Source organism: Periplaneta americana, chromosome 17, assembly GCF_040183065.1.
Source record: "Periplaneta americana isolate PAMFEO1 chromosome 17, P.americana_PAMFEO1_priV1, whole genome shotgun sequence".
Classification (NCBI taxonomy): Eukaryota; Metazoa; Arthropoda; class Insecta; order Blattodea; family Blattidae; genus Periplaneta; species Periplaneta americana.
This window is the reverse complement of record NC_091133.1, coordinates 8,304,195-8,324,860: the sequence shown is the minus strand read 5'-3', so window position 1 is coordinate 8,324,860 and position 20,666 is coordinate 8,304,195. Positions and strand designations below refer to the sequence as shown.

General features: G+C 38.8%; 1 protein-coding gene across 3 annotated transcripts in view; it reads right to left on the bottom strand.

Annotated features, from left to right (window-relative positions):
• Window positions 1–4,166: 4,166 nt before the first annotated feature.
• The window catches only part of LOC138692638 (zinc finger protein 83-like), a 41,236-nt gene continuing 24,736 nt past the window's right edge, over window positions 4,167–20,666 (bottom strand). Inside the window, exons 5-6 of one of the 3 annotated variants that reach the window (XM_069815706.1) lie at window positions 16,434–16,516; window positions 4,167–6,582 (exon numbers count right to left, since the gene is read on the bottom strand). In XM_069815706.1, coding sequence (XP_069671807.1) covers window positions 5,184–6,582; window positions 16,434–16,516 — 1,482 coding nt within the window. In that variant the 3' untranslated portion in view covers window positions 4,167–5,183. Of the gene's footprint in view, window positions 6,583–16,433; window positions 16,517–18,482; window positions 19,186–20,666 lie in introns of those variants that run through there. The other 2 variants (XM_069815709.1, XM_069815708.1) reach the window with 2 other exon arrangements.

The following is a 20,666-nucleotide window of genomic DNA, read 5'->3' as shown; positions in this document are numbered from 1 at the left end:
CCAACGTGCAAGAAACGACTGCAGAAGCATGTGGTGTGGGATTGAGAACCGTGCAAAGAATATTGCTAGTGAAGGAAACGGGGTTTGTTTGGTGTCATGCTTACAGTAATCAACGGCTAAGGTCATTATTGTCTTTTGATAATTTGAATTCTGTCTTGTGCTGTTTGAATCGCACGTGCGCGTGAAGTATGATGTGGCAATGTTATACATTGCCTTGCCCTCTCTATCTGTCTTTCTCGACGCAAACACTAGCAGACTACCGCCTTCCAAATTGCCGTCGACTGTAACTTATATTCAGTGATGAATTCAAGAGATGGCGCTGGGAGTGGAATTTGTCCTCAGACCATTGGATCTCCTCCAACCCCCGGAATTTTCATAATTTTAATCTAAAGGAATGCAATTTGTAGAATTTTATAGGCTATTGATAATACTAATCAGTAACTAAACAAATTTTGTTATGTATATTTTCTGGTAGTTGTTTGCTTGAATGTTTTTTTGGCTTGCTGGCCGATTTTTGATTGGGTTGACGTAGCATTATTTCCTAAAACCTAATACGGCCATCTTTTGAATGTTGCATTAGTCACCAGATATCAACAAAGCAGGTCACGTGACAAAGCTGTGTACTGAAACAATGGATGAGAATATTGAGAAACCCCACATGTCCACATTTTTACGAAATTGAGTTACATGCCATTTTGTATTCTACATACCAAGACACATCATTCTGAAGAGAGACACTACATCTTCCATCATACTCTATGCCAGAATTCAGTTCAACTTATTTCCAATATGAAGAGAAACCACACAGATATATATTAGAATGTAGGCTTTCACGGGCAGCGTCATTAGGAGAAAAGTTTTCCGGGCTATGAGGCCGTGGTCCATTGGTTGTGTGACCAAACGTTTCGTTCACTGCTGCGTGAACATCTTCAGTGGTGTAGATTGCTGGTGCAGCTAGTTCTACACGTCCTAACCACTACATATTTTCAGTGGGAACACAAGTTTTATGAACAAACCGACGGAGTAGCCATGGGGAGTCCACTAAGTCCTGTGATAGCGAACTTCTACATGGAAGCTTTTGAGGAGGCAACCCTAGAAACGGCAACATTGAAGCCTAGCTGCTGGTACAGATACGTGGACGATACCTTCGTGATCTGGAAACATGGAAGACGGACACTCAAAGACTTCTTATTACACCTAAATAGTCAAAATGAACAAATACAGTTCACCATGGAAATAGAGAAGGATGGCCAGTTACCCTTCTTCGACGTACTGGTTTACAGACAAGAAAATGGCGCCCTCGGCCACAAGGTTTACAGGAAACCCACACACACGGATAGATATCTACACAAAGATTCCAATCATCATCCCCGGCAGAAGCGGGCAATGATTAAAACCCTCTTCAACCGAGCCATACGGGCTTCTCACCCCCAACATATAGACCAAGAAATCCACCACCTACAATCAGCTCTAACCGCTAATGACCACGCCATGGCAGAGATAAAAAGAGCCTTGAAACTGGGAAAGAAGACATCACCGGAGTCAGGCCAAGACCATACGAAGAGAGGCACAGTGTTCTTACCCTATTACAAGCAAGTCACGGACCGGATAAGGAAGATCCTCAACCTGCCCACCAAGCAGATGCGCAACAGCCTACGCTCAGCCAAGGACAAACGTGACAGATTGTCATCTACGGGGGTCTACAGGATCCCGTGTTCATGTGGGTCAGTTTACATAGGGACGACACAGCGGAGTTTCAAGACTCGGATCTCTGAACACAGAAGGAACTGCTGCCTTGGCCACGCAGATAAGTCGGCCGCAGCTGAACATGCTTATCTGGAAGGCGAACATAAAATTAGGTTCGAAGACACTGATACACTCAGCGACACAACACATTTCTACGCGAGACTACACCGAGAGGCGATTGAAATATATAAACACAAGAACAATTTCAATCGCAAAGAGGAAGGCCTCAAGGTTAACAAGGCCTGGTATCCGGCATTAAGAAAAACCAACATCAAACCCGCCCGTGTAGCACAATCAAACAACACAACCCCGGACGCGGATCGCGTAGGCAACAGCAAGCCCGCCCACGAAGCACATTCGAACTCAGACCAAGGCGACAACAGCAAGCCGCCCCTCCCACACTATATATACAACGATGCAGCCAGCGGAGACTGTAATTGGCACGCACAGTAGAACCAGCCGCACCAGCAATATACACCACTGAAGATGTTCACCGCAGCAGTGAACGAAACGTTTGGTCACACAACCAACAGACCACGGCCTCATAGCCCGGAAAACTTTTCTCCAAGAAACCACACATGTTCAGGACTTGTGGGGTTTCTCAATATTTTAGATTCTTAGATTGGAAGCCCATGCATAAGATTTACCATCAGTTAATTTAAAATAACTTTTATTTATAATTTGTAACATTGTATATTAAATACAATTTTCCCTAGCACAGGGGAGGTTTGAAATGACCACAAATTACTTCCCCATGAGGGGTCATTTATTCCTCCCCTGCGACCGTGATTTTGGCGGTATGAAAAGGAAATTGAAAAGGACAATCTAGTTCAAAAATAACTTTAAAGTTACAATTCTAGAAAGAACTGAAATATTGATTTTAAAGAATGTTGGGCTCACCATTATCGCAAGAACACATATTCTCTGGAAGAGAGGAACCCCATCTTCTCAGTAAGAACCATTTTCAATATCTGAATTCCATCAGTTTCATTACTCCAGTGAAAATCCCGGAGTTGTAAAGCAAAAATACACGTAGATGGAAGAATAATGGAACATACTTTTGTATTATCAGAACTTTCACTGATTCCTCGGAGCCCTAAAACCATACCAGAGTGTTTCATAATTCCTATTACAAACTTCTAGGGGTTGTAGAGGGGACTAAGTAGATAAAGTTTTGATTTGGAACCCATGTCCGGAAATGTGTCATTTCGATCCAAAATAAGTTTGAAGATCGATTCGATTTAAAATCTCCTGCTTCACGGACGGAACGCAAACAAAATGGGCTGAGGACGACTTCTGCAGCCCCCTGTTATCTTGTGTCTTCTGTTTACAATCAGTTCTACGGAGTCTGCTTTTACATCAGTTATGATTCAGTCATTGAGCAGTATAGGACGAGACAGACGATGTCAGGGTAGTGCTGTCTCGTCCTGTACTGCTCAATGACTGAATCACAACTGATGTCAAAGCCGACTCCGTAGAACTCATTTTAAACAGAAAAGACACGATAGCAGAGGACTATTGTCTCGTCCTGTAGTCCTCAATGACTGAATCACAACTGATGTGAAAACCGACTCTGTAGAACTGATTGTAAACAGAAAAGACACAATAGCAGAGGACTAGTGTCTCGTCCTGTACTCCTCAATGACTGAATCACAACTGATGTGAAAATCGACTCTGTAGAACTGATTGTAAACAGAGAAGGCACGATATCAGGGGACTGTAGAACTCGCCCTCAGCCCATATTGTTTGCGTACCGTGAAACGGGAGATTTTAAATCGAATCGATCTTCAAACTTATTTTGCATCGAAACGATACATTTCCGGACATGGATTGCTAACCAAAACTTTATCTACTTAGTCCCTTCTACAACCCCTAGAAGTTTGTAAGTTTTGACAGTGTCGTGTACAGTTTCTGGGGTAGCTCAGTTGGTAAAGCATTCGTGTGGTAATCGAAGGGTCCCAGAAGGGGATCGGAACAATTTTTCCTTAAAATTAGGCGTCAGTGTTTTCATAACGGGTACATTTCTTCAAGGACGGTTATACTGTACTAGGAATTAATCTATTTTATGCAGGTGTCACTTCTGTAGTAAAAAATATATTATAGGTCAATGTTTTCATTCAGGGGTATAGCACGTTGTGCATAAAGTTCGCTGGATATTTTCTTTCTGTGAATATCTTATGACTGAACCGAAACGGCAACTATGCATTGACCTCGAAGTGCATATGCAGTTGATGCAGACTATAAAAGCGAATTTGTATTGTTACTGTCTTAAACACTAAAATTCTGTATGTACAAACATTTATAATATATTTATTCGAATTTGTGACACAGCATGGCGACAAAACACTTTCACAAATCTTAAGTCATGAATGTGAGTATGTACAATGACATTGAGGTACGGGCCGACTGCATACTATGAGAATCTGCTCAATAAGGCAGTACACTGCATGTGCAATAGCTGCTTGTAGTTAGTTTGCGAGATCATTTGTTAGCAAGTGCCTTATATTTGTATGATACTAGTTGCGATCATTGTGACTAATTGTTCTTAGTTTAAAAGAAAATCAGATAAGAAATTGCTAGCAATCACACCTCAGAGTTAACAAGAAATTTCCTAAGCATATGATGGGGAAGTAACGACGTCAGAGAGGAATTATTTTTTAAGGTTCTTTCCTGTTATTTTCGCTTTTAGTAAATATGTAAATACTAAAATATAAATGCTGACGCGAACTCGTTTCCTATTTCTGTATTTCCCCAAATAACAGCCATGCTCAAACAGTCCATTAATCCAAAAATTCTCAGCGTACATGTGCAGAAATTTAGACAATAAATATACATTAACATCGGTGTAAGTGCTTTATCAGCTTATCTTTATGTGTGAAACATTTTCCAAATATCACATTTGAGGGGTCGGAAACACAGAGGTTTAAGTGCACTTAAGTTATTTGTGAGAAAAATGCGGTTGAAAGTACTTAAGATTTCGTAAATGCCGTGAATTTTTTAATTTAATTTTAGAATGTGATGTGGTTGAAAGATGTATCCGTTTGCCACAAAATTTTAAATGTTTTAGCGTGCCCTGTTCTTAGAAATATCACTTCTTCTCCTTTGTTTCTGAACCCCTCATGTGACAGTCCTTTCGGCAGTGTGTAGGAGTGTATTTCATTTTTAGACTTTCCGACTCAAACATTTTTACAACATTAATCTCAGTTACATAGTCCCTTACCCGTGTGTAGACGGGAGTGAATCTTTAGGTAACACGAGACTGAAAATATTTTCCAGAGACATCACATTTAAATGGATTTTTGTCTGTGTGTATGATCTTTATTTCTGCCCTCCTTCAGAAACAATTTCCAGTCATCACATTTCAGTGGTGTCTCGCCTGAATCTAGACAAATTGAGTCTTGAGATTTGCGGATACATAGAAACACTTTCCACAGACATCATATTTGAATAGCCCTTTGCCTATGTATGAGTGCATGCCTTCTTAAAATTGGCTTCAATGAGAAAGACTTTCCACATTCATTACATTTAAATGGTCTCTCGCCCGTGTGTAACCACGAATGATTCTTCAGTTTACTCGCTTCGAAGAAACACTTTCCACAAACATTGCATTTGAAGGGCCTCTCACCTGTGTGTATGCGTGCATGTCTCTTTAAAACTGGAGATTGTGAAAAACACATTCCACAGTAATCACACTTGAATGGCTTTTCTCCTGTATGTATGCGTGCATGTCTCTTCAAAACTGTAGCTTCTGAAAAACTAATCCCACAGACATTACATTTGAATGGCCTTTCGCCTGTGTGTATACGTGCATGTCTCTTTAAAACTGAGGATTGTGAGAAACACATTCCACAGTCATCACATTTGAATGGCCTTTCTCCAGTGTGTATGCGTGCATGTCTCTTTAAAACTGAAGATTCTGAGAAACACATTCCACAAACTTCACATTTGAAAGGCCTTTCGCCTGAATGTATTCGTGCATGTCTCTTTAAAATTGAAGATTGTGAGAAACACATTCCACAAACATCACATTTGAATGGCCTCTCTCCAGTGTGTATGCGAACATGAGTTTTTAAACCAGCTCTCCTTGAGAAAGAGTTACCACAAAGGTCACATTTAAATGGCCTTTCGCCAGTGTGTATGCGTGCATGTGTCTTTAAATGCGTAGATTCTGTGAAACACATTCCACAGACATCACATTTGAACGGTCTTTCGCCTGTGTGTATCAGGATATGTCTTTTTAAAACTGTTCTCTTTGAGAAACACTTTCCACATTCATCACATTTTAATTTTCTCTCGTCCGTGTGTAGCCGAGAATGAATTTTGAGATTACCCGATTCGAAGTAACACTTTCCAGAAACATTACATTTAAAGGACCTTTCGCCTCTGTGAATTAGTGAATGCTTTTCTAAACTTGACTTTTTTGAGAAACACTTTTTACACACTTCGCATTTGAATGCCCTTTCGCCTATGTGTATGCGTGTATGTATTTTCAGGTTCCCCAATTTTGAGAAAGATTTTCCAAATAATTCGCAATGAAATGGTACGTCTGCTGTATGTCGGAGTTCATGTTTCTTTTTATCGCTCAATTTCAAGAAACTCTTCCCACAGACTTCGCATTTGTAGGAATTTTTGGTTGTATGTGTATGGAAATGGTGTTCCAAAGATTCCGGTGTTACAAAAACCTTGTTGCATACAATACACTTAACAGACTTACACTGTGGCTCACTGATATCGGAAGCATGGAGTCTGTGGCTACCACACTGCATCAGTTCGTCTTCCTCACAGTCGATGCCAGAGCATTCATGGGACACAATCTTCTCAACACTATTCGCTATGCTGAAATGAATATAAAAATGTATTAGTCTCCACTATAATCAATGTGGTGAGAACAAAATATAAGCATTATATGTATAATTATACATTTATTATTTAATTAATTATGAGGACCAAGAGTTGTATCTTCGATTGTACTGAGACACAAGTGCCAGAGTCGGTTTCGACGCTCGTGTTGAAAACTACAGGAGTGTCTCATTTTATGAGAATTACATACAACTGTTTTTCTATGACCTGTAATAAGGTTAGAAAAATTAATTAATTGAAAATTAAAATAATAAATGTTTAGATACGTACCACTACATATTGTCAATATGGAAGTATGGATATGGTTTGAGACAGTAGCAAACAAAAGAATGCAAATGATACTTAATTGCACTTTCTAAAGGTAACAAAATAAATAAATGAAATTACTGTTCCTTTATGTAAGATTTAACGTCAAATGAAATATAAAAATTATTGAATAATGTCCGATTCAAACAATTTTGTTGTAAGATTTAACGTCAAATGAAATATAAAAATTATTGAATAATGTCCGATTCAAACAATTTTGTTGTAAGATTTAACGTTAAATGAAATATAAAAACTATTGAATAATGTCCGATTCAAACAAGTTTGTTGTAAGATTTAACGTTAAATGAAATATAAAAATTATTGAATAATGCCCGATTCAAACGATTTTGTTGTAAGATTTAACGTTAAATGAAATATAAAAATTATTGAATAATGTCCCATTCAAATAATTTTGAATAAATGGGAATAATGGAGAAAGCTATAAAAGTGAGGAGTATTTTATTACCTCCAAAATCACTTTACATAAAACATTTAACACCTCGAAAACAATAGTATTTAATTAAATAAGAAATCTGTATCGAAATGAATGTCACTTCAATACAGATGATCATTACATAATGACTTCAATTCAGTATGGACGTAAAAAAAATATTTATAAAATTATATTTATGTCTAATTTTACTTGGTTATTAAACGACTCTATCAAATACGTTATTTTGTGTCGATAGTATTAGTGACAGCGAGATGGTATTTGGCGAGATTAGGTCGACGAATCAGCACAGATTACCTGACATTTGCCTTACGGGTGGGAAAACCTCAGAGAAAAATCAACCAAGCAGAAATCGAATCCGTGTCCGAGCGCAACTCTGGGTCGGTAGGCAAGCCCCTCAAGCGACTGAGCCAAGTTTTTGTTGGACATCTACGTTCACCACTAGGATCCAGAATACAAAAGCACAATTCTATTTGAGGAGAGTAAACTAACAAATAAAATATATTTTCATTTGCTGAGAAAAGTGAAAGTGCATTGGAGAATAACTGAATTTAATTACATAATACTATGTGTGTGTTCGATATAGTCTAATAAAATAGGTAAAGAGTATGGGAGAGGAGGCTAGCTAGGATGGCGTAGTATAATATGTAGAAAATTAGTGAGATCGGAAAATGAAAGGTACACATGAAACAGACATAATAACGAACATATTGGACAATGGTGTAATAAGTGTTAGTATCAAGTATTATTAGAAACAGTGTGTGTTCGATATCTAATAAAATAGGTAAGGAGTATGAGGGAGGAGGCTAGCTAGGATGGCGTAATATAATATCTGAGATCGGAAAATGAAAGGTACACATGAAACAGACACAATAACGAGCATATTGGACAATGGTGTAATAAGTGTTAGTATCAAGTATTATTAGAAACAGTGTGTGTTCGATATAGTCTAAGTGATCTGAAAATCAAGAACAGAGTGATAAAAATGTCAATTCTGAATGAATTAGAGAAGTGTAATAGGAAGTTAAGTATAACGAGAGAGATAATGAAAATAGGTGAGGAGTCTGGCAGAGGAGGCTAGCTAGGATAGTAAGTGAGATCTGAAAAAGGAATTGCATACAACAAACAGACATAATAATGAACTTATTGGACAATGGGGTAGTATGTTTTAGTAACACGTATTATCAGAAACAGTATGTGTTCGATATAAGTGTACTGAAAATCAAGAACAAAGTCGTATAAGTGGCAATTTAGGATGATCTAAATCAAGTTGTAAAGTTTTTAAAGGTGAAAATTGGCGAATGATCTAAATCAAGTTCTTAGGTTTTTTAATGGAAATAATGGTCAATTTAAAGAGCGTCTATATAAGGTATATCTGTAATGAACGTAATTGTGGCAGTGGATACAAAAATTGTGAGGTCCACATTACATGGATGCAAATGTTGGCAATCAAATATAATACAATACAATACATAATACTATGTAGTGTTATACAAGTGATTGTGTAAAATGGGCAAAGAATCTCCCAATGCCATTAGGCAAATTTTGTTAATGTCCTCATCAGAAAATTTAAGAGATAGGGGGATGATTTTAGTTAATTAAAATAAAGTTCCCCTAAGGCCAAAAAAAAAAAAAAAAAATAACTTTTCATTGATTAATATTCATTTTGTATCTCGCTACAGTGAGGGATACATGGATTGTAAGTAGACTTCTTTTCGTCATTAACATTATTGCTCTGGTGATCATCATTCTGAAACCAGAGAGTGGGGTCAACAACAAGGCTTCTTTGATTCCGGCAATCGATGGCTATAATGTTACTTCTCCTGGTTGACCCTTTCTTAGCAAAGCAGTGCATTTCTTCGTAAACATCCCGCTTTGCCTTCCGAACAGTGATTGCTATGAAGTTCCACACTTTATAATGGCGATTGATCCTTTGTAATACTTCTTTATAGCAATAACACAAAACATGCTCAAGGGTTTCATATTGATCTTGGAAGAAACGATTTTGCTGCTGCAATGTTTGTGGACATCTTTATGGCAATGATCCACTCTGAGGACCAAGAGTTTTATTTTCGATTTTCACTGTAAGTTGCCAGAGTTTTACGTTTATGTGAAAGGCGAGACCAATTATCAAACGATATCCGCCATTACTCAGATCTTAAACTTCGTTCTGTCACTGAACGTGCTTCTGCGCTGTTGGAAATGTTTAATTGTGAAAGAGCTTCTTGCTTCCCAGTTTCAACATTCCTGGTGAAATGAAGATGTTCGCCATTACTTTTTAGAGGCCTTCTTTGTAGTGTTGGAGGTGTAATTCCCATACAGCATTAAAAAAACCAAGGCCACGAAGATTCGGACATTCATGCATTCCTTAGCTCCTGTCTGGACAATTTTATCAATATCATGTAAGAAAGATTTTGGAATCTTATAGATTGGTGTACATCGGTGCGAATAAATCATCTTAGGCCTTATATACCGATTTATAATATTCATTACAAATAGGTAGTATTCGTGAATATGCTTATCAATGTTACAATATACAATAGTTTGAATATTTACGTTGTTATTTCAGAGTGATAAACGTTTTTTGCAATACATGCCATCTTCAGATCACATAACATTAACAAATATGAATACATTATGTACAGGCTACAGCACTGAATTGTGGTACAAGGAATACAAATAAGTTACACATTGAAATATATACATTATGACAATTGCATAAGTGTACATGAACAAAATAAAGTACAAGTTATGTTCTTGGATAAAATTGTAGACTCAAAGTTGCATTATTTATACACTGTCTTATAGTAGTAGATCACATGGCCTAGGAGTCAGTCGAGCCATTGAGAAACAGTGAAAACGATTAATTTGTGTCAGATAACAGGCTGAAACATTTGGTAAATTAGATAATTAGCTATGGTAGATGTTGAAAACTTACGTGGCTGTGTGCATGGTTCGGCTACACTGACGCTCACTTCGTGTTCACAGAATATTACATTAATGCACGTCATATGACTTGAGGAGGGGTGGGGAAGTGTATATGTTGGTTGCAGTGAGGTGTTTTGTGTTGTAATTAATTTATATAGATTGAATACAGGATTAGAAATATTGCTGATATCTTCATTTAAAAGTTGAGTTCTTTGGTTATACACTTTCGTGAAGCAATATCCTTCAGCAGCCGGTCGACGTGGGTTCCTCCAAGTTGGGGACCGGGGGGTGCAATGTGCAATGGTGGGTCTCGTGCTCTTTTCGCCGAATTTTCGACTTATCACCACACAGCCCTTTTCATTCTCTCGTCTTTTCTCACCACTATATTTCACTTCGCCAGCCAGCGTTGCATGCAGGACGCCCACCACATCATCACAGCCATTTTCACCTTTTCATTCCCACTGTCAGGAATTTGACACGTCCGCCTACATGACGGGATTTGTTACGAATGCCTGGTGAGGCACATACTCCTTCCTCTTCTAGATATTTATATTCATTCTTAGGTTAAGGTTCTTAGGCTTATAACTCCCGTCTCACCAGTGGGGATCTTTCCTATCTCCGTGGTCCTGTCCCACCATTTCGAGTGCGACTTCCGAATTGTGTGGCCCGATAGGGCGCCCTGCAACGAAGCAATAGTGGACCTTTCATACTGCCCCTATATGCAAGTTTAAGTGCCGAGCCAGGACCAGAGCTGAAGTACACTCACGTAGAGCCCCAATGGGGGCCTGGGGCGATTTAGACGTCCCGGTGACCGACTCTGCTCTCCTGGGCGAATATATCGCTCCAACATGTTAAAGCTGAATTATAGGTATCGCAGTGTACTCAACCACAAGTCCCCTGAAGTTGCGCGGTCTCGTACTACTCCGGCTTTGGTGGGTGAAGTCAGAGTTAGCTGAGTAGTCCGGCAGTTGTGTTCAGTGTAGAGTGGGGAGCCACGGGCGTTTATTCCTGTAGTAGGGGCATAAAAATGCGAAACGCCTCCGGTAAGATTTGCCATCAAGAGCGTAATAATCACTTTGAAGGGTAACTTGCGTGAGGTAGGTTGTTTGGGATCGGGCTGTGGGTCCTCATAGCCGGCAGACACCATAAAGAACTTTTTAGCTGTCTTTTTCTTATGCCGTCCCGGTGGCAGGGTAGACGCCCACGGTTCCGTATAGGGGGCCCTTCATTAGAGAAACAACAACACAAGAAACGAAAGTTAGGAAAACACAATGCGACTCTGGTGGTCATATGACGAATACGGCAATCGACTTGAATCTTGAGAAAGTAACAGTTAAAGTGCCGCCTCCAAAGTTTATTAGTATCAACTTGGACGGAACATAAAAAACTATGAAAAACATCTGTAAATTCTACGTGAGACGCGCACTCGATGGACTCGTTGGCAAGGTCACAAATGCAACTCGACTCTGCAATGGCAGTCTCCTCGTTGAGACTGTATTTGCAAAACAGATTGAGACGCTGTTGAAAGCAAAGCTGCTGCGGTCATGAGGGACACTCCTTGATGAACACCACACGAGGAGTTGTGCATACGGATTCTCTAGATCGTATGTCCGATGAAAAGCTCCAACTAGAGCTGGTGGAACAGTCCCTGTCCAAGGCTTATAGTTTACTGTGTAAGAGGGATGGACAGACTGAACCCCTGAGCACAGTCTTTCTCACATTTGAGACGTCTCTCTTGTTGGTTATGAGCGTGTTGGTGTGCGAGCGTATGTGCCGAACCCAATGCGGTGCTCTAGGTGCCAATGGTTCGAACATAGGCAAAAACGTTGCACAAACAATATCATATGTTCAAAGTGCGGCGGTGCTGACCACAAGGATTCTCCATGTGACGGCGCCGAGCACTGTGTGAATTGTTCTGGGGACCACGCATCTAGTTCGAAAAATTACCCAAAGTATATGCTGGAGAAGACGATTCAAAAGCTTCGAGTCCGGGAAAATATTAGCTTCTTGGAGGCACGTAAGCGTATTTTAGATAAAGAAAAGAAGACAATGGAAAGATCCTATGTGTCTGTACTGCAGAAAGCAACAGAGGGAATCGATGCCACCACACAAACGCCACCTCTTACAAATATACTTGGGAAGCGAATTGAGATCGCAACCCAGACGTATGCAGACGCTGCCACTCAGACTACTGAGTAAGACGACTCGTGTAAGCTTGACATCAAGCCTTACGTTCCTAAGAAGATCGCTACTGTGACAGCAGAGGATGCTAGGCCTAGTAGAACACCAGAACGTCGCACTCCTAGTTCGGGCGGAGGATCGAGATCACGCTCTCGATCACATCCTCGATCAAGATAACGATCAGGAGTGCGACGAACTGCAAGTGAGATAGACTGTGTCTATATCATCATCATCATCATCATCCTTCACGAATTAGGCCTCTGTAGACCTGTTTCGGCCCCATCTAGCAGTCTTCTTAACGGTCTTCCTGGTCGACGATGTCCTCTAGGTTTATATTGCATCATAATTTTCGGGATTCTTGAATTTTCCATTCTTCTTACATGATCTAGCCAATTGAATTTGTATCTGGTGATTTTTTCTTCTACTGACTCTACTTCTAATTGTTCTAAAATTTCTTCATTCCTATTTCGGTCTAAAAGAGTATATCCTGCTGTTCTCCTGAAAAATTTCATTTCCGTTGCTTTGATTCTGTTCATGTCTTTTTTCTTTAATGTCCAAATCTCGCTTCCGTATAGAAGGGTGGGTAATGCTAGTGTATTATATATTTTTATTCTTGTAGATTTCTGTACTAATTTAGCTTTTAATGTATTGTTTATTATTCCTAGAATTTGTGTAAATTTGGTAATTTTCTTGTTCACATCTTTTTCATTTTGATAAGATATTTCACAACCCAGATAATTGAAATTTTGCACTTGTTCGAGGCATTGGTTATTGTGTATTATCTTACTTCTCACTGGGTCTTGTCCTAAAAATGCCATTACTTTTGATTTTTGTGCTGAAATTTCCATCCCAAAATCTTTTAATATTTCATTTAATGTATACAATCCTCTTTGTAAATTATCCTCTGAATTGGAAATTATGACTTGATCATCGGCATAGAGTAAGGTATTTAATGTTAGAGCACTGGTTATTTTGATTCCTGATGTGTAGATTTGATTCCATTTTAAAATAAATTCATTTATATAAATATTAAATAAAGTTGGTGATAGTGGACAACCTTGTCGAACTCCATTATTAACTAATTTTCTTTCGGATATACAGTTATTTATTTTGACACTTATTTTGCTGTCCATGTAGATTTCTATTATATTTTGGAATAGCAAATTTGGAATATATTTTTCTTGTAATATGTCGAATAAAAGGTCTCTTCGGACTTTACTGTGTCTATATGCCCCCAGAAACTCCTTTCACAGTGAATGAAATTGAACATTACTGTCACAGGTACCGCCTCCATATCTGTTAGTGGGTGATTTCAATGCATCCCATCAGTCTTGGGGATCAAATTCTGATGATGACAGAGAAAATAAAATAGTAGCGGTCTGTACCCGTCTAAATCTCATTACCCTGAATTCAGGGGAACCAACACACCTATCCTTTGCTTACGGAACATACTCCATTATAGATATCTCCATTTGTAGCGCAGTTTTGTCCACGCATTTCGAATGGCCTGTGATTCACGACCTACAAGGTAGTGACCACTACCCAATTCCAATGCATAAGTCCACCCTACGTCCTGCAGAATCTCGCTCTCCAAACTGGGATATTAAAAAGGCGGACTGGGTCGGATTCGATGATGATGGACATGAAAGTGTGGACACCATAGTAGAGCAGTTTTCAAATGTGATTATTAAGTCCGCGGAATTATCTATCATCCGGTCGTCCTTTCCCTTGGTGGACGGATGCCTGCAGAGATGCAATTCGAGACAACAAACGTGTCTTACGCCAATTTCAGTGCCATCCGACCCAACAAATTTTTGTCCAGTTTAAACGTCTTCATGCCAAAGCTCGTCGCACTGTGTGCGATGCTAACAAGACGTCCTGGACAAACTACGTCAAACCATTGAAAAAGAACGTCCCAGCTAACATCGTATGACACAAAGACCGTCGAATAATGGGGAACCGTAGTTCTGTAATTCTGGGCCTTATGAACAATGACGAAACGAACTCCAGTGCCATAAAATTTGCAGAAATATTCGCTAACTCATTTGCACAGATAAGCAGCTCAAATAATTATGACACGTAATTTCTAAAAATCAAGGATGCTGCGGAAAAACGAACTTTGAACTTTATATCCTCCCCCGGCCCTGATAACTTCCATAACCGCATGCTTCGCCATCTGCCGCCAGCTGGAAAATTCTTTCTTCTGGTAATGTACAACAAGATTGGACTGAGGGTGTATTTCCATGTGCTTGATGTTCCGCCATTGTAATTCCAGTCCAGAAAGCGGGAAGGGATCTTTCTTTACCTGGGAGCTATAGGCCAATTTGTCTCACCAGCTACGAATGCAAGGTTATGAAAAAAATGAGAAGCAAACGCCTGATGTGGTTCTCGATCGGAAAACCAATTATCTAATGTCCAATTTGGTTTTCGTAAACACAGATGAGCTGCAGACCATCCTGTTCGGTTCGAGACTGCCATTAGAGATGCTTTCATCAAGAAAGATAATCTTGTGGCGATCTTTGATCTAGAAAAGGCTTAAGATACCACATGGCTTTATGGAATTCCGGAAAACTCTGCATGATTGGGGACTTTGTGGCAGCTTCCCCACATTTATTGCGAAATTCACGGCATTTCCGATTATTTCCGAGTTCGTGTAAGCACCACACTTTCCAACAAACATCTTCAAGAAAACGGCGTTCCGCAGGGGTCTGTATTAAGCGTTCTTATTTCTTGCATTGACATCAGTGAAATTACCCACTGAGTCGGAGTATTTTCTCTGTTGTACATTGATGATTTCAAATTATATTACAGGTCGCGATATCTTCCATCCATCGGTAGACAGTTGCAACTGGTCATCAACGTGCTATCAAATACACCTAAAAAATTCTTCGCGGTCTGTTGAGGCTATAGGGACCCCACCACAGCCCAATCGCTTCAAAATGGACATTACACATCTAATGACAAATCTTACACCAGAGGCGTGTCGCAGTTTTATGCCCCTACAATGGGAATAACCGCCCGTGGCTCCCCACTCTACACTGAACAATCCCAGGACTATCCAGCAACAGGGGACTTGTGGTTGATTACACTGCGACACCCATAAGTCAGCGGTAACACGTCAGAGCGATATATCCATCCCAGCGAACACAGTCGGTCACCGGGACGTCTAAATCGCCCCGGGCCCCCATTGGGGCTCTACGTGAGTGTACTTGACCTTTGGTCCGGGTTCGACAACTGAACTTGCATAGAGGGGCAGTATGAAGGGTCCACTATTGCTTCGTTGCTGGGCGCCCTGACGGGCTACACAATTAGGAAGTCGTGGTCGAAACCGTGGGACAGGACCATGGCGATAGGAAAGATCCCGCTGGTGAGACGGGAGTTATAAGCCTAAGAACCTTAACCTAAGAATGGACATAATAACTACAAGGGGAAAGAGAATGAAGCCTCATCAGGCATCCTTAACAAATCCCGTCATGGTGGCGGGTGATGGAGAGGTTGAAATGGCTGTGATGATGTGGTGGGCGTTCCGCATGCAATGGTGGCCAGAGGAGACAAATAGATTGATGAAAAAGGCGAGAGATCGAAAAGGGGTGGTTGGTGATAAGACGAAAAATGGCCGAAAAGAAGAGCACCCTCCAGTCACCCTCCACCTCGACTGGTTCCTTGATAAAATGGTGTTCGTTTTGGGAATAAGTAAACACACCATTGAAAGTAGTGATATGTGATTCACAACTAAATGAGATCGTGGATTTCAAAGTAGTAATGTAATTGTCATGGTAAAGATAATTTTAGTGAATCTTATGTCATTTCAGTAGTAAAATATATTCAGGCGTCAATATAAATAACCATATAAATACCCCAGAAACAAAATGATACTATACATTACAAAATTGTTTCCTATTTAATCATTCAATAAAATTGTGAAAGACTGAAAGAAGGAACTCTAGCACACTATGCTCACCTCTCAGTCAACAGTTCATCATCCTCTGAAGATACTTCCACTTTCTGTTTCTGCAGAACTGTGTCCAAATGGAACAAGTTTTCCTAAAAAGTGACAAAATAATGAAGAGAGCTTTAGTTGACCATGTGAGGCATTGGTTTCCTGCATCAGAGACATGGCTTTCAAACCTATGACTCCAATCTAAGACTTTCATTAGAGCTGTAATCACTTTTATACAATATCGAATTGACTCCCACAGACTGCTTTCATTGACATCCTTCATAATATATCCTTCTTTAAATACATGGTATTTGCTTGTATTGAAATGCACAGGATTCAAGTTTCAACTTTGTAGATATGTAAGTCTATATACATGTAGAGATGGTCGATATTTCAAAAACCAATATTTTGTCACAGGTATTTGGTTGTCATTTATAAACCTGTGACTGATGATGCGCGAAATATCTGTGACAAAATATCGATATCGAAATCTGTTCCGTAATAGACAGAGTATTGAATATTCAGTACTCCATGACTGATATTTCTATCACCTGTGATCGAAGACTTATTCAGTACTCTTATCTCTTAGGACAGTGAGACTGTCACGTTCTTGCAACTTTCTCTTCCACTTCGTGAGTTTGCACATGCGCATGATACAATAACAGCAATCGGCGGTGATATTTGATTATTTTTCGTGATATTTTGTTGAATATTATCTTTTGCAAAGTGATGATTTATTGCACAGTTATTAACGGAATTATAATAATAAAATCATGAGTCTGATATTTTGTTTTCATAGTTGGTCTGTATATATTATGTTTTATAAAATGTATTCCCCATGATCTTTACATTTTCATATAACTGTGAATTTATATTAACTTATATATACTTTCCACTTAAATTTTACGTAGTAACAATGTTTTTTACTAAGGAAGAGACTAGTGAAGTGCTTTGTGTGAAGTGTAGCATTGAATAGGGCAGAAACATGGACATTACGACGAAGTTTAGAGAAACGAATAGAAGGATTTGTAATGTGGATATGGAGAAGGATGGAGCATGTGAGATGAACAGATAGAGTAAGAAACGAAGCTGTGTTGGAAAGAGTGCATGAAGAAATAATGATGCTGAAACCGATCAGAAAGAGCAAAAGGAATTGGCTGGGTAACTGGATGAGGAGGAACTGCCTTCTGAAGGATGATGCACCGGAGGAAATGGTGATTGGGAGAGGAGTTCGAGGCAGAAGAAGATATCAGATGATAGACGACATTAAGACATAAGGATCATATGCGGAGACAAAGAGGAATGCAGGAAATAGGAAAAAGACTGGAAAATGTTGGGTTTGCAGTCAAAGATCTGCCCTTGGGCAGAACACTGTCAATGAATGAATATTTTTTTCAGATATATTTTTAATACCAAACTGAAGAGTTAAAGGAGCTTACAACATTACTTGTAGTAACTCACCTGTACTTCTCTCATTTATGTATGATCCAGTTTCAGTGTATAGCGCTAAAGGTGCGTACACACTTAGCGAACGAACAACGAACGAATGATAAAGCAAAATTTTGTTGTTCATTCGCTGTTTGGAGCAACGTACAAATCATCAGCAAAGGTCAGAAAATATTCACGTTCACTGATTATCCGCAATAATGGCAGACAAAAATATATTTATAGCAAGTGCAGCCGTTGTTATTATAGGGAGTTTAATAAAAAAGAAAGTTAAAAAATAAAATGCCATGGTAGCAGACGCCACTCTACGCAAGTCGTAATCAATAAAGAGGCACTGACTTGTTTCCTGATTTACGTCGAATGGAATAGAGACAGTTTCACAACTTCCGTCGCATTTCAGAAACAGACTTCGAAATATTACTGTGCAAAATAGGGCCCAATATTTCCAAGAAAGACACAGGCTGGTGAGAAGCAATACCTATTCAGGAAAAGCTAGCATTAACACTTCGATATCTTGCTACAGAGGATTCGTATACAAGTTTAATGTATTTATTGAAAGTGTCGAAACAGCTGATTACCAGGATTGTTCCAGAAGTATGTACAGCTATAACTGGGGAACTAGAAGATTTTATTAAGGTACGACTGCAAGACAGGGGAAAGTTTCAATATACGGATACCTCACTGCCAATAATTATCTTAAAATACTAAAAAGAGAGATTTGTTTGTGGTTGTCGAATGCGCATCATGCTTACGAAAAGGCACTTTTCAGTGCCAATAATTTATTTTGTGTGTACGAGGTTGGAGCTTTGTTTTCTTGTGGGCATCAATTTGTCCAAAAGGATCGACATATGTTTATGTGCGAACCAAGTTGTATTGTATTGTATTTATTCATTCCCTGTACAATCTATTACAGATTATAGGTTCGTCATTAGATACAAACACAAAATACAAACTGAAAAAAAAAAACACACACGCACGCACGCACACACACACAAAATAAGATTTCTAGTATGAATTTCGTTGATTTCTAGTATGAATTTAATTTTAACACTCTTAAGTTTTCCAAAGAATAGTAAAACTGCCAAAAGATATAATAAATAACAAGATATATAATACATTTTCCGTTTGCAAGACATTAATTATATAAATTAACATAGATTAGGTAAGAACAAGATAGTCCTACATTATTATCAATATTGTTTGGAGAAAAAATTATGTGCAACTCGTACACTTCATCACTCCCAATTCCAGATCGCTTTGTGGACTTCTGTCTTTCTCTCCGGAATGATGTCAGTAGGGACTCAGTTTTCTTTTTGACTTCTGCTCCCTACAATAAACAAAAAATATGTATCCACTGAAAATAAATAAACAAAAATAATTTTCAAATTTTGCACGTGTTTGACTCGCCCACTTTACAGCTGAACATATTTCAAATAGCTTCCCAAAGATCATGTTTGCTTACTTTATTGTGGTAAGTAGGATGCTTGGGATTCCATAAAGTTTCCTGCTCCCTATATGCATTAATAAGATTTATAACAGCGTCTTCCATCCACTCCAGTTTCGACATCCTGTTGGTGAAATTGAACTAAGCGCTGCGTTCTGCTACAAACTACAAGCTAGTGGCAAATCCCGTCCACAAATAATACCAACTTCCTTTGACAAGTGACGGATCACTTCCAAAGGCAAACCAAACTATTGATTTGCCTTTGATGCGACGTACACACATTCTGATTTCAATCAGCGAATGCATTTGTTTGTTGTTCATTCGTTGTTCATTCGCTAAGTGTGTACGCACCTTAACACGAACATACCAATGCATTAATTTAAATAATTAAAATTAAAATGAAATTATTTGTAATAAGTTCATAATGTTTATGGTTATTAACTCTTAGGAAGTCTCACACAGTTCTTCGTAACATTAGTACTTGTGTGCGGTGTTACTACGGCCCAAGTAATAGGTCTAATCATTGTTCTGGACTTGCTATTTACTGATACCGTATTTGTCTAGATATTGTTAAAATCATAAACTTGCAAGTAATTTTCAACTTTTAAATACCATAATATGGGGTAGTTAGCAAAAACTGACAATTTTATAAATTCCAAAAACATCTGACATCTAGCAGACACTGCGCCATCAAATCGTTCTCATTGCCCTTGCGCACTTTTAAAACAGGCCTAAATTTACACATAAACAGGATAATTACATTTGAAAATAAAGGATACCAAACGTAAATCATGTTAATTCACTCTGTGTCACTGAACGTTATGCCTTTCCGAATTTTCGAAGCATTTCTCACAAGCCAGTAACAGTACCTACAGTATTAACACCGAACAAGACAAAACTGGCTATTTCTGTAAAGACAAAGCTTGACATTCCTGAAAGGTAATGAAGATCACAGCGTTTTAAACGAAACAATTTCCGACATATAATATATTCAAAATAGAGGTGGGATTTTTGTATATTCTAAAGAGTTCTTAAGGATTAGGCTACTTAATTACAGTATATGGTTTAATCAGGGCAACATTAATTAGATACCTTTATTTTTAATTGCGTATGCAAGTAAACCTATCTGAATGTGTAAATTTACACATGGGGTACGCATTATTATATCCATTGGTATTACTTTGCAGCTACAATAACTTGCAACATAAAAATGACTCTATACTTACCTCTATATTCTAGCGCACTGTTGTAACCCCGTCTTCCCCCACTTGTTACAAATATACACTCGAGAGATCCGGAGAAACTGATGATTTCTCTAGTAATTCGCCTTGAATCTATCTCATGTCATGTTTGTAATAAGTAAC